A 16,825-nucleotide genomic window follows, 5' to 3' on the forward strand; every position below is an offset into this window, starting at 1 on the left:
CAATGGGAAGAGAAAGTTTCAAAGGTGGTCATTTAGGAACGTGTGCGAGGTTTCCGTGCTGCTGTGTGTGTGTTTGTTAACCTTGGTACGCCTGAAGCCCTCCTGATTAAAAATCCTTCCTCGTTCTTTTTCCTTTGTGATGTTTTCCTAAAACTGATGGATTCACAGATGAGAGTAAAAACTGCCGTCAGCTGCAGCCGTGTTGCATAATAGCAGGTCCCGTAAACCGACACGTGCTTCCATCCATTTATGTCCATTTATTATGGATGATAAGTTTTCAGCTCCTCTCCATCAGGCTGGCAGAGAGCGGGTACTCCCTGTAAACCTCCTCCTGCTATCCCTCTATGTCTCTCTACCCTCGCTCTCTCTCTCTGCTGGCTCTGTGCTGTGAAGTGAAGTGGGAGAGGAAGACGAGAGAGCAGCGTTACCGACAGGAGGAGGAAAAAGGAGAGGGAGGCGGCGGGAGTGTCTGACAGAGAGGAGAGTATTTATAGGAGGAGAGATGAGGAGTTAGAGCGACAGCGGAGGGAGAGGGAGGCAGAGGTACAAAGAGGGAGAGAGAGGGAGGAAAACCCAGACACAATAAGAAGAAAAGAGAGACAAAGAGGAGGAGGGCGAGCGAGGCACCATGCTGAGGAGGAAGAGGAGCGTGTCGTTCGGAGGCTTCGGATGGTAAGAGTGCTCGCCCTTTGATGAATGGCTGAATGGTCTCAGCAGCTCTGTCCGGCACACTTTCTCCGGGTTTTTGAGTTCATCTCCAGCTCGAGCTGCAAGGAATGACATCACACTGACATCATCAGCTGTGAAGTCAAATTGTTACATTCACGTGGAGGGATTGTGAATGTTGTTTAGATCAGGCGAGGGAAGCTGAACGTTAACGAAGTTAAAATGGGACCTTTTTTGAATGGACGTTGGTGGGAAAGTTGTCGGGGCTCTGCGAGTTCGTTCTTTGTGAGCGTGAGACGCTTTTCTGTGTCGTCTGTGTTTCCAGTCGACCGACGGCGAGTTAATCAGCAACTTTCTGCGTTCGGACGAATCCAAAGGACAGTTTAGCTCTGCAGGCGTTTTCTGTCTTCTCGTCAGCTTCATTTGTTCTGCGGCACCAAAGAGGACAGCGTGCTCACACCCAGCACAGCAAACACATAATACATGTCTGTTATCAGCTATGCACCTTCATCCACACAGTGCATGAAGATGCAACATTTTCCTTCTTTAATGAGAAAATCTGATATTCGATGTCCCAGCTGCTTCTTTCTTCTTCTTCTTGTTGGTGGTTTTGTAGTTAAACTCTCAGCTGACGCGTTCCATGTCTTTGACCTCTGCGTGCGATCATCACCTGAAACAAAAAGTGGTCACTCTGAAGGAATCAGGCTTTATAGGATCCAGTTCAAAAAATGGGTCATTTCTTTCACTGAGCCCCAAATATTCACGTCATCATCAGAGGTCCTGAAGTGAGTGCATGCATGCCTCGTCTGCCCCTCTGCACGCTTCCTGGAATCGGCCAATCAGAGCAGCTTGTTTCAGAGCGGCTAAACTGATGGGCTACAACATTCAAAGCTCCTCTGCCAGAGTCCAAAAATAACAATAAAGTATTTTAAAAGCTGCTTATTTATTTTCTATTTCACAGTTTATACACAAATATATTCACAGCACCTCGTTACTTATTTTAGATTTAAAGAAACAGTGACTGGAAATGTAAAAGTTTCACATGGAGCATTAACCCTTTAGAGCCGGTCGGAGCGGGCACGCTCTGTTTTGCGTAACTATTTTTAAATCCCGGTAGCTCTGCAACCACGTGAGCTAGCGCAATAATTTTTTTTGCATATGAAACCGGAGGAGTTGTACTTACATCTGATGCCATCAGCTTGTCCTCGGTCACGGTTTCGTTCCACATAAAGCTTTGCAAAAACTGCATAAAAAGCTCTTGCAGCAACAAAAACATAATATTCCAGAAACACGCTTTGCCGATCTGGTCAGCTGTTTGTAACACTTCCTACGTTGGAATAGACGTCAGCGCGAAGTTTTGCATGTCCGCCATGACCTGCCCGAAACCGGAAGTGACGTCATTTTTCGCAGAAATGTAGTTTTTTTTTACCATCAGGGCTTCATGAGCCTATACTGGTGTTTTTAAAAGTCATGTTTGACTTTATGACTTTCTGTGTCTTTTCTGGGATGCTGAGGACTCATATTGCACTGCTGGAAATAGTTAATTTTGATGCACATGCTGCTTTTTTGCAAATTTGCATTATAATATTTATTTTCGTTTTTCCTGCAGTGTATAAAAATTGGTGTATTTCAAAAATAAAACTATGAAGACACTCAAAATAAATTTCCTGTGGTGGGAAACTATTTTGTGCAACTTTTTTGTATTTACAGTTTTGAGGGATAAACCTCTTAAATTTCTCTAACTAGAAATATATGTTAAAAAAGCAAAAACGATTTTCAATTTTTTTGTAGTTTATTGCACTTTTTTGCAATTTATGTAATTACTATGCACTTAATGCAGACATATTATTAAAATCTGGGCTATAATGGTTGTATTGATGTATAGCAACTTGAAATGCTCCCAAAAATGGCTCCACAGCATGTAAAAATATAATATAAGCTCTAGCGGACTTGGTTCTATGGTAGGTCTTAAAGGGTTAAAGCTAATGACACAGATCTGGATCCAAAACCCAGAACAGACCTTAAATCACATGCTGGGACCAGAGAAGAGCGTAACCTTGGTTACGACAAATGTGACCCAAAACACATTATATTACATTATATTATAAATAATATTTATATATTATTAATTACATACAAAACAACAAAATATGTACGAAATATTTAAATATTAATAATGAGTTAGAAAGTTTATTATGTAAGTAAAAAGTTTATTATTTACTCAAATTATTTATGTAATATACTTTATAAATTAATTATTTAAGAAATGTTTTATTTATTTATATGTAATGTTTATAAATGTATGTCATGATAAAATATTAAATGTATGTAATAAATGCCTGAAAAAGTCAAATCTTGGCAAAGGCATTTTTTTTAATTATTAGACCACAATAATATAAAAACTTCAACTATTAATCGGTATTATTAAAATAATTATGTATTAAAAACATTATTAATTTATAAATTCTTGAATATCTGTTTAAATAAAAAAAAATCCAAAATGTAAAATGTTATATTATTATTATTTTTATTGGTTTATTGTTATTATTAAATACATCATGGAATTATGGAAACCAAGGTGTGAAACTGGGTGTGGGTACCAAGTTGGTGTCGTAACAGAGGCGCTGGTTTACGACACCAACTGTCTGACATCTATAATCCAGTTTTGAGTTCCCTCCCCAGACGCCTTAACGCCCACTCACATCCTGGGCCATCTGACCTCAGGACATCACATGATAGGGTGGGGCCAGGTTTCACAATGAGCTCACCCGAAACCCTGTCCGATTGTGACCCACACCCAGTTTCACACCTTGGCTCATGTGATTAGGTAGAGGATCATCAGGGGGTCCTTTTGTCCCTCTGTGGGGGGAAACTCCCACTAGGTTTATATCTGGGACTCTCCACCATTTGACCTTAGAACTGAAGAAGCTTCTCGGATGAGAGGTGAAACGTCTTCAAGCAACTTAAAGAAGTCCAGACGCTTTTCTTTGCAAGCTCCTTAAACATTAATTAACATTCACATAAGAACTCATGTTTCATTGGTCACTGTTGGTCCTCCATACAGCTGCCTGTGTTTGACACTAAAATGTGAAATATTTACAGGAGAGAATCATTTGTGTCTGTGGGGTTAATGAACGCTGCAGGTTGGAGGAGGAGGAGTGAAGGTCAGAGGGGAAACCAGCAGCAGCTCTGCGTCCTCTCGTCCTCGCCTCAGTGAACCTCAGCCTGAGTCTGTGACCAGAATTCACAGCGAGTGGAAACTCGGACACAAGCTCTTCAATCATTCACCTCCTCCCCTCACACCTCCTTCTCGTCTCCGACCTCCCCACCTCAGACCTCCTCTTCAGACCTCCTCTCATTTTACCCCTCGGTGTTTCATCCTTCCTTCTCCTCAGACCTCGGTCTCTCTCCTCCTTCTTTTCTGTTGCTGTTTTCGTTTGTGTCTCCTTGTTTCCTTCCACATCCCCTTCTTTACTTTTATACATCCTTGTTTTGTTTTTCTAGTTTCCTTCTCTTCGTCCTTCTTTCCTTGTTTCCTTGCTCTGATTCTGTTTTCATTCATGTGTCTTTATTTCCTTTCACACCTCCTTCTGTCCTTAAAAACTTTTTGTCCTTATTTCCTTTTATGTTTCCTTCTTTCACTCCCTATATACTTCTTCCTTTTCATACTTCCTTGTCCACTTCTGTGTTTCCTGTCCTTCTTCCTTCCTTCCCTGGAGTCTTCTTGCTTCATTGCCTTGTGTCCTTCTATCCCTTCCTTCCAGGTCAAATTAGTTGCTTCCTTCTATGTTTCCTTCCTGTCCTTTCCTTGTGTTTGTCCTTGTTTTCTTTTAGACCTTGTTCTAGTTTCATTCATGTGTCCTTCTTTCCTTCCCTCTATGTTTTCTTTACTTCATTAAATATCTTTTTGGGATTATTCATACTTCCTTATGCCCTTAAATACATTCCTGTGTGCTCATTTCCTTCATATTGCTTCCATATTCCCTTCCCTTGCACACTTTCCTGATTCTGTTGTTATTTCCTCCTATGCTCCCTTGGGTCCTTTCAGACATGTGTCCTTTTCCCCCTTCTTTTCCACCTTCTTTCATTGCTTCCTTGTTTCCTTCGGCGATACCTTTCCTAGTTTTTTTAATAGTTGAATTCCTTCAACACTTTCTCCTCATTTTGTTCTATACCTCCTTCCTTTTGTCCTTTCCTTGCGTTTGTCCTTATATCCTTCCAAACCTTCTTTTCCCTGCAGTGTCCTTCTATACCTCCTTCATGTATGTCACATTCCTTTCATTCATGCATCATTTTTGCTTCCTTCTTTCCTTGTTTACTTCTTTGTTTACCTCCTCCTTTCCATCTGTCCTTGTGGTTTCCTTCCATGCACTCTTGATTCCTCCATCTCTGTTTCTTCATCCTTTTATAGCTCATGATTTCCTTACATAAAAAGAAAAGCTCCTGTCCTTCCCCACCTCCTCCTTTCCTTCCCCTCTGTCTCATCATAATAAAATAACAGATGGTACGCCCTCACAGATTACCTCATGCCTCCTCGTCGTTCCTCTGTCCTCCAGCATTTAGACCAAGACGACTAATAGAGTTGCACTATTAAATAATGCAGGACTGGCCTCGGGCGGCTGCAGGAGCGTTTATATCAAACCCCGGGATGCTCCGCCCATCCTGCTCCACCCTCGTTCTCTCTTTGATGGCTCGACTGTCGCTGTCATCACAAACAGTCACAGGACTCAAACCTGTGGCTGCAGCAGCTGCTGGAGCTTCACCCCGAGACGCCGACATGTTTTATCCTTTATGTGAGGACGCCATGTTGGTTTAACGTGTTAGTTCAGACTTCTAGGTCGCTCTGTTAGCGCTGTTTCCATACTCAGTGTCTGAGAGCGGATAGGTCAAAGGTCACGGCCCAGATGAGCAGTGTGATGGTCAGACTGAAGCGACATCAAAGACATTTTATTGTTCGAGGAGTTTGTAATTATTTTATTTTCAAACAAAGAACTCTAAACGTGACGATTTTAAAGTGCAAAACTCAATAAAAGTGAGAAATCTGCTGAATCATGTTTGTTCACTGAAGCAGGAAATCAGCTGTTTGTGTAACAAACTCATGTTAGTGGGAGTGGAGGGGGGCTGAGTCGCTGCTGCAGCCTCTGCTGGTCGCTGGAGGAAGTGCAGGTTTGAACGATGTCAGCTTTGTTTCCAGGTTGGGTTGGAGGGACGAGTTTGGTTCAGCGCAGTGGTGACAAACAAACACACAAACACACACAAACACGCAAACACACACACGCACACAGAGACACACGCTCGCACAAACACTCACACAGGCAACTGTTTCCTGTGCTTTAAAATAAAGCAGCATGCCTGCACTCTCTACTGTCGGCCATCTTTGTGTGTGTGTGTGTGTGTGTGTGTGTGTGTGTGTGTGTGTGTGTGTGTGTGTGTGTGTGTGTGTGTGTGTGTGTTGTTGGATGAGTTATTTATGGCCTGTGGGAGTGGAGTTTTCTCAGAGTCATCATACTCAGGCTTTTAAAGTTCTGCTCGACCACACGCTCTCCTCTCATCTCCTTCTGTCCTCTCCTTTCCTTCTTTCCTCTCCTCCTCTCCTCCACACTTGTCACCTGATCTGTGTCTCCTGTTAACTCTCACTTGTGGTTTTCAGGCTGTTTCCTGTCACAGTGAGGTTGCTAACATCTGTGTCAGGTAGGGCTGGGCTCTATCATACTGTTCATGGTAATACCGGTGTAATGTTGGGCAACGATAAGAAAATGAAATATGGCGATAGAATTTGGGTAAAACGCGCATGCGCAGTGCCTTTGTTTACATGCGCACATGGCGGCGACGCAGAATGAGAAGAGCGAGAGTGGATCGCTGAATGAAACAGATGAACCAGAACTGGTTTCTAAAAATGCTGCAGCTTCACTGGTGTGGAACTGGTTTGGCTTTCGTCCGTCAGACACACAACAAAGCACTATTTTTGGTAGCGCATGCTAGCGGGCCGTCGTTATTACCGTGTTGTTTGGAAAATACGGCGCACTTAAAATCAATCCTTTGATTTTTCTGAAAGTCGACAGAGCCCCTTATAATCCCGTGTGCCTTATGTATGAACTCTTTACTGACCTGGAAACGATTTTATGTACACGGCGCTCGAAAATCTGTCACATGTTTCAGTACGACTTTGCTGAGCTACGAAGCCGCACCGCTTGATGGATTGTCGGAGCTTTACGGCTATTGTAGGCGGAGCCTCGCGGAGTGATACGTACTGTGCTTCAACATAATATTACCGTGTTGTGTGTGTTTAACCTCTTTTTAAGTGTTGTGGATGTTATACATGGATATGCTGAGGATGTGTCGGCCAGTTTCCACTGGAAACGCCTTTTGGTTAAACTGTCAGCGAGGAATTTGCACTGTTACATTTTTGTATAACTTTAATGCACATAAAAAAACAGCTGCTTGTTTAACCCTCCTGTTATGTTGCGGGTCAGATTGACCCAGAACAGAAGAGATGTCACATGTCATCTGCATCACTACAGAAAGCGAAAAAAATCTAAATTGACCAGGAACGTAATCAGTGCTCCTTCAAGCCAACATAACAGGAGGGTTAAGTGAAAATACATTGATGGGTTTTTGCACTAATAAAGTTGTGGAGTTGTGTTTTGTCTCATGTCAATTATATCATCAGTTATATCGTTATCACAAATTTTCAAACGTATATCGTGATAAATATTTTTGGTCATGTCGCCTGCTCTAGTGTCAGAGTCTATCAGTGACGAGCGCTGTGGTGTGTATGACAGATAGACCTGTGTTACAGCATGCATGAGACATGAGCCATGTCTCTGCAGCGTCTGGATGCTTTATCATCAGCACTTCCAAGGACACCGTGTGAGTGAGGTGTGATGCAGGTACTGATGAACAGCGGTTATTTCACACCCTGGGTGGTTTGGACTCCACCCTCCAGTCAGACCTGTGTGTGGTGCTCAGGAGACCGAGCCCGGTGAAAGGGGGCGTGCTCAGCCCAAACAAGTCCCTGGGTCACCCCGCAGTGGGGCAAAGAGAGAGGCTGAGGAGCTCAGCCATTCAGGTCGAACTTATGGAAACGCAGTCGGTGACAGAGAGACAAACGTCCCGTTCTGTCCCTATACGTCACGTCAAAACCTCTGTGCCTCAGGCTACGTCCACACCAGCCCAAATAGATTTGAAAACGCTGTTTTCATCTGAAAACGCTCCGCGTCCACAGTAGCATTTTCAAAGAGTTGTGCGTCCACATTGAAACGGTCCAAAACACTTACGTTGCAGTCCTGCACATGCGCAAAAGCCAGTGAGGATTAAAGAATTAGAAGGAAAGCAATCTGCAGCACGTACAGACTGATATTAATCTGTAACAGGGCTGTCAAAGCTGAGACCAATCAAAACCACTGCTGTGTAACGCCCTCCGCTGTCTTAGTTTAATTGGTCACATGACTGCATCACACGACTAAAATGCGTCATCGTTTTAGAAAGTCTGCGTGTTCAAGTGTCCACACTGCGACGGGACAGCTCCGTTTTGAAATGTATTTGTTTTTCGAGAGCGTTTCCAAAACGCGGCGTTTTTCCTTGAGGAAAACGCCGCCTCAGTGTGGACGGAGGCCAAAACGGTGTTTTTAAACAAAACGGCTTAGTGTGGACGTAGCCTCAGGAACCCACTTTCTACCACTGGATGACTTTCTGTGAAGTCATCCAGTGGTTCATGCGTCTGCTGGTTTGTGCTGTTTTATTGCGCTTCAGCCGTCATTACAGAAACACGCCTGATTCGGTGGCGCTGCAGCACTTTAATAAACAGGTTTTATTGCTGTGAACCTCACACCTCACTCAGGTTACTGAGGTTAATAGAGAATGCAGATAGAAATCTCGTCCTCCACCTCGGCAACGTACTAACGTTCCTGCTGTTATCAGAGCGCGCTCAGTGCACCACATGTTAACGGTGTCTCTCTCTCTCTCTCTCTCTGTAGGATTGATAAGTCTACAGTCAGCACTCTGAGAGCTCGGTGAGTAACAACCCTGAATCACACGAAGACCGCACTCAAGTTGTTTCACTGCCAGAAATAAAATAAGAGCAGCAGCAGCTTCACCTCCCTCAGCCTGAGCTTCACTCTACCAAACATCGTTCTGATGTGTTTGATTTAGCATGTTGTGTTTCAGGCTCTGGAGAACAGCTTGTTATCTGCAGCTTCTTCCTTTTAAAGGGCCAATCTGCTCATAGAGGATGGTTCCTTATTGTGCCGGTCCATTAAACCAAGCTCTGGAACCGGCTCTGGTCCGGTCACTTTACACAGCTGCTCAGCAAAAAGCAGTGAAACCCCTCGGTGGTGCCCAGAGTCAGCATCAGGCCATAAACCGAAGCTTTCAATGAAACCAGTTGTGCTCACTTCAGCCAGATGTGCTCCTTTATATTTAGTCCATTGTGTTTGCTCGTCCACCCCGTGCAAATGAAGCCCTGCTTCCTGCTTCCTCCATCCATGGATCCAGACCTGCACCTGTAGGCCCAGGAGGGATGGTGGGTGCAGGTCAGGATCCATGGATGGACGGATCATGGTTTAACGGATCTGGTGACTTTGTTGAAGCTTCTGATGATCCTCATGGTTCTGATGGTCCTGATGGTTCTGATGATCCCAATGGTCCTGATGGTTCTGATAGTCCTGATTGTTCTGATGGTCCTGATGGTCCTGATTGTTCTGATGATCCGGATGATCCTCATGGTTCTGATGGTTCTGATGATCCTGATGGTTCTGATTGTTCTGATGGTCCTGATGGTTCTGATGGTTCTGATTGTTCTGATGGTCCTGATGGTTCTGATGATCCTGGTGGTTCTGATGATCCCGATGGTCCTGATGGTCCTGATGGTCCTGATTGTTCTGATGATCCTGATGGTTCTGATTGTTCTGATGGTCCTGATGGTTCTGATGGTCCTGATAGTTCTGATGGTTCTGATGATCCTGATGGTTTTGATGGTCCTGATGGTCCTGATAGTTCTGATGATCCTGATGGTCCTGATGGTTCTGATGGTTTTGATGGTTCTGATGGTCCTGATAATTCTGATGATCCTGATGATCCTGATGGTCCTGATGGTCCTGATAGTTCTGATGATCCTGATGATCCTGATGGTTCTGATGGTTCTGATTGTTCTGATGGTCCTGATGGTTCTGATGGTTCTGATGATCCTGATGATCCTGATGGTTCTGATGGTTTTGATGGTTCTGATGGTCCTGATAGTTCTGATGATCCTGATGGTTCTGATGGTTTTGATGGTTCTGATGGTCCTGATAGTTCTGATGATCCTGATGGTTCTGATGGTTTTGATGGTTCTGATGATCCTGATGATCCTGATGGTTCTGATGGTTTTGATGGTTCTGATGGTCCTGATGGTTCTGATGGTTCTGATGATCCTGATGATCCTGATGGTTCTGATGGTTTTGATGGTTCTGATGGTCCTGATGATCCTGATGGTTCTGATGGTCCTGATAGTTCTGATGATCCTGATGATCCTGATTGTTCTTATGGTCCTGATGGTTCTGATGGTTCTGATGATCCTGATGGTTTAATTAGACTGACAAACTGCGGCGCACAGATCTGCGGCAGTTTGACGCAGATCCACACGAGCTGTTGTTACAGACACGAGAAGACTCCAGGTGAGATTCAGGCGACTGCTGTTGCCCACAGAGAGGATCGAGCACACAACCTGGAGGCGAGCGAGACGCTAACAGATGCTGATTATGGATTTAATGAGCTCAAAACATTTCTAACTGCTGTTTGTATGCAGACAAATATTTCCAGTATGAAAAGGAAGCGCCGCTCAGCTCATGCAGGATTTACAGGAGGAAATCGATATGAGCTGGTTTCAAAGGTGAAGCAGATTACTGTGAACAAAAGAAGCAATTATACTGTTCTTAATGAGCCAAATATTGAGAACTGTGGAAATGCTGATAAGGACGCTGCGTTTATGCTCCTCTGCTTATTTCTTTCATCAGTTTGATCTGTTTTTGAACATTTAGCAGGAACAAGGATGAAAAAGTGAAATCCTTGTGTTGACGTGCTGGAGCCTCCACATCTGTGTAGCCTGCATGTCCACTTAAACTTGCTTTTTTTAAAACCTGTGACATCCGTCAACTAGAAGTTTGAAGACTAAAGTCAGGCTGACTGCTGCTTTACTCCAAAGCTTGTCAAACAAAACTTTGACCTGGAAGCTTTAAAGAGACGTTTGTTTGGGTGCGTTCGCACGTCACACCGCAGAGTCCGGAACAGGAGTTACTGCCATACGGTCACAGAACGGCCACGAGGAGAGTTACTGCAGAACGTCACGATGTCACGGTGAAGCTGACCTTAAATGTCATCATGATGTCATTGCTTCCTGTGAGACCTTTCTGTGACGTTTTGTCATGACTAACGTTTGACATGCCAAAAACCTGCTCAGTAAGGTCATGATGACCTTTAACCTTTAGTCTCTGGGACGTCCGCTGGTTTAGCTCCCGACGTTCACATCAGGAGAAAAACACGGAGCACGTTGGAAGCTCTTTGTCTTCCTGTGAGCCTAAAGACTGATCTGATTTCAGCTGGAAGATGAAGATGCTCTCTGCGGTGGAGCGGAAGGATGAGTGCTGGGAGCTGCAGTCGCTCGCTGCTCCCGACTGAGCCCGAAACCTGAGAGAGAGGGCAGGTCACAGGTTTGATCCCAGGTGTCAGTCTGCAGCGCGGCCACACAGCGAGTTGGAGAGGATCATGGGACATGTTCCACAGGTGACGCTCGCCGTTACAACCGACAAGTGAGTGATATTACAGAGCAGCCATAAAAGCACATGGTGCAATCAGGCCTCCGTAAACGGGATCGTTACCATCGGGCGGTGTGTGCGTGACTCATGCATGAGCAGTCACACCAAGTCTGCACGCTCACTTCACGTGCATGCCTCGTTTTGGCTGCTTCACTTTGCACATCGTACACCTGAAGAACGAGCACGTAGCTTAAACGCCAGAAATGTGCAGACAGCTCTCGTAACGCACGTCTTTAATAATCCAATAACACGCACTGCCTGTAAGTCCTTCGTCAGAGGTCTTCCTCCCGTGTGTCTGCCCACATGTGGCCCGCTGTGCGTCTGTGGGGAAGGTGACCGCGTGTCCGACAGCTGTTTTCCCTCCAGCAGGTTCGCACTTCAACGTCCACACGTGCTGCTCGTCACCCCGAGAAGCTCATTGGTTGGTTGGGTGGTGTGGATCGTCTTCCTGCAGAGGCGCGGTGTCTGTGTGTGAGCTGCTTCATCACCTCCGCCTCATTCTTGGCCTGTTAGTACAGTAACCTCACAGAAGCCATGTTATTTGTCACATGATGTCATTAAAAAGTTGCGTAGTGTGAAATTATCTCTAAGCTGTCAACATGTTTATTTCCGCTGGAGCCTCTGCTGGACGCCAGAGGAACTGCAGCGTGTGGCTGTGCCTTTACTGAGTGCAGGTAATCTGCGATGTAAACTACTCTAGGATGAAGTGAGTGTGACAGGAAGCTGACGGTAGTGATGGCGAGTGTTTGTAACGCTCACCTGCACAGAGACGCTTTAAGGTCATCGGGATTTCACTTCAGGCTGAACGTGCTGAAGCTCAGAGCCTGATGAGGGGGAGAGATGTGCAAACATTAACGGTCCGGACTCAAACTCCACCACATCCAGTTAGAGCATCCTCCCCTCCGCCCCTCCCCCCTCCCCTCCCTGCCATCCTCCATCTGCTACTGGCTCTCTTGCTCGCTCTCTCTGAAAGATTAAGGCGCTATAAGCTTAATGGACCCTGACGTTACAGGAGAGAGAGAGGGGAGGGCTGCTGGTGTGTGAGAGCTGAGTGAGATGCTCAGTAACCGTCGGCAACGCAACAATGCCACACGACCACTGGTGAGTCTGGCAGTCCCTCCATCTGCATGTGTGTGTGTGTGTGTTGCCTTGTTTTTGCTGTTTTCATTTACAGTGCGATCATGTGACTCCGTAGTCTCAGCTCTGAGGTGTTCAGGTGTTCACTGAAGTGTTGGTCCAGTTTACGTTTACACGTGTAAATTACTGATGACAGACACTCCTCGCTCAACGATCAAACTCTGGAGTTTTCTGTGAGGACGGTTTGCAGAAACGCAAAGAACGGCGGCGCCGATTGGACGCTTTCAGCCAGGAAACTGAACATCTGTGCAGCTGCACGCTGACAGCTGCAAGACAAACAACAACGAGGAAGATTCTCTCAAGTCTCGACTTAGTGAAGAAAACCTCCTCATACTCACTCAGCACCAATTATAGCTCACACACACACACACACACACACACACACACACACACACACACACACACACACACACACACACACACACTGGGAAATGTGAGCTGCAGAGAAATGTGTGTGTGTGTGTGTGTGTGTGTGTGTGTGTGTGTGTGTGTGTTACACACCAGACCGTCTGTCTACAAACAGGAGCCAGCAGTGCTGCTCGTGTCCTACTGTCGTTTCTGTTTGTGATGCTGTTGTTGTTGTTTGTCTCTGTGCCGTCTCCGTGGCGACTCAGTTTCATCCGTGTGAAAGACAAAGGCGCAGAGTGCCGTGGCTGCAGGGGAGGAGAGCGCACGTTTCTAAAAAGTCAGTCTTATTGTTTCGTGAATTGCCTGCAGCTCTGAGCGAAGCGTGGCGAGTTACACAGCGGCAGAGTACGGCCTCATCGGCGCCCCCTGCATGCAGTAGTGTTCACTGCAGACACAAAGGGAGGAGCCATCGTTTCAAAGTGCATGACGTTTAATACGTTCATATCTCGTGCTGACAGCGACGGTATATTATGTCGTCTGGAACAGGAAGTTGATGCGAGCTGCTGACTCTGTTTCAGCCTGGTGAGGGCGTATTCGCTCCCTGATGGGTCGTATGACTCACAAAAACTAACAGAGGCTGCCTCAGGGTCACCCATCTACACCACAGCTGCTGTGAGCGTACGCTGTCATGTGCTTTGAGCAACTAGCCCTGTTTGAGTAAACTAGCAAAGTGCCGCAGCATTTTTTTAGCTTAGCCTTCTGTTTGTGTTTGTTCTGCTTCCTGTTTTATTTTGGGAATTGCTCTTCCTGTTGCTGTTTTTCCTTTTTTGGATTTTCAGCTCCACCTTTATCGTTTCCACCTGTGCTCCACTCCCACCTGTGTCTCTTGATCACTCCATCCTCACACCCACAGAAAATGTGCCATTTTGGGACAAAGTTTCTCCATGAACGCTAAAGCCCACGGCGAGGTGCTTCCAACTGAGCTTACACAAAGAAGCAAATAAAAATCATTTATTTCAAATAACACAGTCAGCACCCCTGCTGTGTTTTGCGGGAAACCCCGTTTCTCGCACGCTCCTGCGTTTCTGACTGATCAGTCGAGTCTCATTCCCGAAAGCTGCTCGGACACATTTAAGCGTTTTGGTGTCATACGCGGCAGGTCTGTGGTTCTTCAGCTGTCAGCGAGCCACACGTCGACCGAGTCTCTGGGTCAGAGCAGACGTTTGTGCTGCTCCTGGCAGGTTCTCCAAAGTGGAACTGATCCTGGGTGGGAAGCAGGACACGAAGGGGATCAGTGGGTGTGGATCAATCAAAGGCCTCGGAGACCAAACTGGTTGTAATGATCACAAGGACGTGAAAGGTGTGATCCGAGCTGAAGCTGCTGTTCTAACACAAAGAAACAGGAGTGAAAGCGTGGATATTCACACAGTCATGACCACGAAGCCGCCGCCGCCATCCTCACTGTTTTATTTTTAATGAAGCTGGAATGTTTCACTTCGTTTCATTTTAAAGGTTCAAACTGGGATGGGCCCTCCTGTTGGAGAAACTCGAGGGTTGAATTTAAATTTTAATGAAGAGCTTTGATGTTCGTCTGAAACCCAGCGAGCCTCCTGGCTGTGGGAAACGTGACAAAATCCATTTTTCATGACTGCAGAGAATCACCTGTACAGGTGGATGTGTCACACTATGCCCCCGGTTTATGAGCAGTAACTGGTGCGCAGCTCGCCGTGACGCGGCCGTGAGGACGAGCTCTGTTCACATGCAGACCCTGATGTCACATTTAACACGTGCACTGTGTTCACAGCTGGTCCTGTTGGCTGCAGTTCCCCCAGGGGGCGCTCTCAGGGAGTCCTGAATGGGCAGCATGCTGACATGGATCAACTCTTCTGTCCTTCAGCTTCTCCAAATTCGTAGACTCCTCCGAATGCAGCCGACAAATGAGTCCTCCTTTTCCCCGAATTTGAAGGATGGGTCGGGTGTGTCCTTCGTGGCCCACCATATCCCAGAATTCATAGCGCGGCCCAGCCAAACTCCAGTTTCCAACAATGGTGGCCGCTACTAAGTTTTTAATATTACTCTTATTACCTTTTCTGGGTCACAAAATAAACTTTTAACATATTTTCAGGCGAGAAAGTAGTTGTGTAAACATCAAATATCTGCTCGGTTTATCAAGATATCGCATATTTGCAAAAGTGCTTCGACGTTTTCGGAGGCGTCTGCTACCCACCAGCTCGACAGCTAGCCGGGAGCTCGAGGGTTACTGAAGCCGCAGAGAACGGCACAACTCCCGGCACATCATTTTCAGATCACCGCGGACTTTTAAGTCACTTAGACAACCTAAAAATGTTATTGTTGGGCTTTTTTCAGTGTTTTATTTGTTCGTGAGTAAATCGGTTTGGCTGAGATTAAAGTTATTAGATTAGATAAACCGCCTTCGCGGTCTACGTGGGCCGGGTCCTCAGGAATTTGGACACCCTACTGTCTCGAGGATAAACAGAAGAAAAACATTTAGCCAAAAATAGAGCCCCCTTTATTCTGTTTTTAAAAGTTTCCAGTATTTGAATAAACCCACGCGCCCAGAGTGAGGGGCCTGTGGCGGCCATCTTTGACTGACAGAAAACTCAACACTGGAACCATTGAACATTTAAAGAGCCGAGCCTTCGAGGGGAACTGTTTTAGTGCCGGACTCGGCCTGCGCTCCTCCAGAAAACGTGCCGCAGGCGTCAGAGTGTCAGGAGCCTGCTGTTTGAGTCTGGGGCCCTGGTGCATTGTGGGAATGGCTCAGAGGGACGTGTTGACATCAGTGTGTGTGTGTTGGATGAAGGTGATGTTATTGGCTGTGACGTTCAGTCATCAGCGCAGATAACGAGCCAGCTGAGAGTCGAGTTAAACTGGTTTTATTTTAAAAGTGAAGCTCGGGGGTCTTTAACACACGCACACTCTCGTGCCGTCTCGCTGCAGCGCTGTGGACGTCGTGTACCTCACACACCTTCTCTGACCTTTTCTCTCTCTGCAGGCTTCATGTTCTCGGTTCTCGTTGACCTTTGTTTTCCTTCCTGGTCGCTCTGAGCGCTCCCCGAGGAGCCAGATTTGGGTCGGTGTTGTAGACGAGCAGCAGAAGATGCAAACAGAAATGTGAGGCGACTCGAAGCTTCTTAAAACAAGCTGCAGTTTTTAGCGGTGGTGCTGCTGTAGTCTGATGAAAACAAACTCTAACATTTTCACCCAGACGATGAATTAAACATCTGTCTAAACTGCCTCCAGTGGACATAAGAGGAACTGCAGTTCCTGTGGTCAATAAGCACTCGTGTGCCTCTGTAGGCTGAAGCTTCCTCTGAGGACCCCGGACTGACTGAAGTCTCCCATCATTGTTCATGGAAGCCCTGAATGAGGCTCTCACAGAGCTTTAGACCACATGGCTGATGTTCTCTGATTGCTGATTGGATGCTGTTCAACGTTCTGCTCGTGTGTTCACTGAACCTCTGCAGAAACGCGCTGTGATGAATCAGATCTGCTTTAATCCACAGTCACTGCGAGGAATCAGCCGCTGACCTAATTACAGTGAAACAAAGAAAGAAGAGTACATCTAACTGGTGTTTGGAGCAGGAGGAAGAGGAGGCGGTGTTAATCACGTGTTGGAGCGCCTCAGGTTTTACTGCTGCACAGGTCCATCAGCCTTCTGAATGACCGTGAAACACCAAGTGTACCTAAAATAGTGGCGTGGACAGACGGGGAGATGCATTTCCTCCTCTGATGACTGTGTTTGAGCTGAAGCTGCAGATGGAGGATCGTAAAAGGTGCAGCAGCGTTTCTTTTACAAACACAAACTACGCAGCGTGCGTGTTTCCGGCTTTTACTTTGAAATGACTCGACAGGAATTCTGG

At 46.0% G+C, this 16,825-nt stretch overlaps 1 protein-coding gene across 5 annotated transcripts in view; it reads left to right on the plus strand.

Moving 5' to 3' along the window:
- The first annotated feature begins 406 nt into the window (after positions 1-406).
- LOC113030456 (rap1 GTPase-activating protein 2-like) overlaps positions 407-16,825 on the plus strand; it is a 40,454-nt gene continuing 24,035 nt past the window's right edge. For 3 of the 5 annotated variants that reach the window (XM_080307627.1, XM_080307628.1, XM_026181933.2), the window contains exons 1-2: positions 411-672; positions 8,643-8,678. In XM_080307627.1, the coding sequence (XP_080163753.1) occupies positions 629-672; positions 8,643-8,678 (80 nt within the window). In that variant the 5' untranslated portion in view covers positions 411-628. Of the gene's footprint in view, positions 673-8,642; positions 8,679-12,408; positions 12,558-16,825 lie in introns of those variants that run through there. The other 2 variants (XR_013911941.1, XM_080307629.1) reach the window with 2 other exon arrangements.

This window comes from Astatotilapia calliptera, chromosome 10 (genome assembly GCF_964374335.1).
Source record: "Astatotilapia calliptera chromosome 10, fAstCal68.1, whole genome shotgun sequence".
Taxonomy (NCBI): domain Eukaryota; kingdom Metazoa; phylum Chordata; class Actinopteri; order Cichliformes; family Cichlidae; genus Astatotilapia; species Astatotilapia calliptera.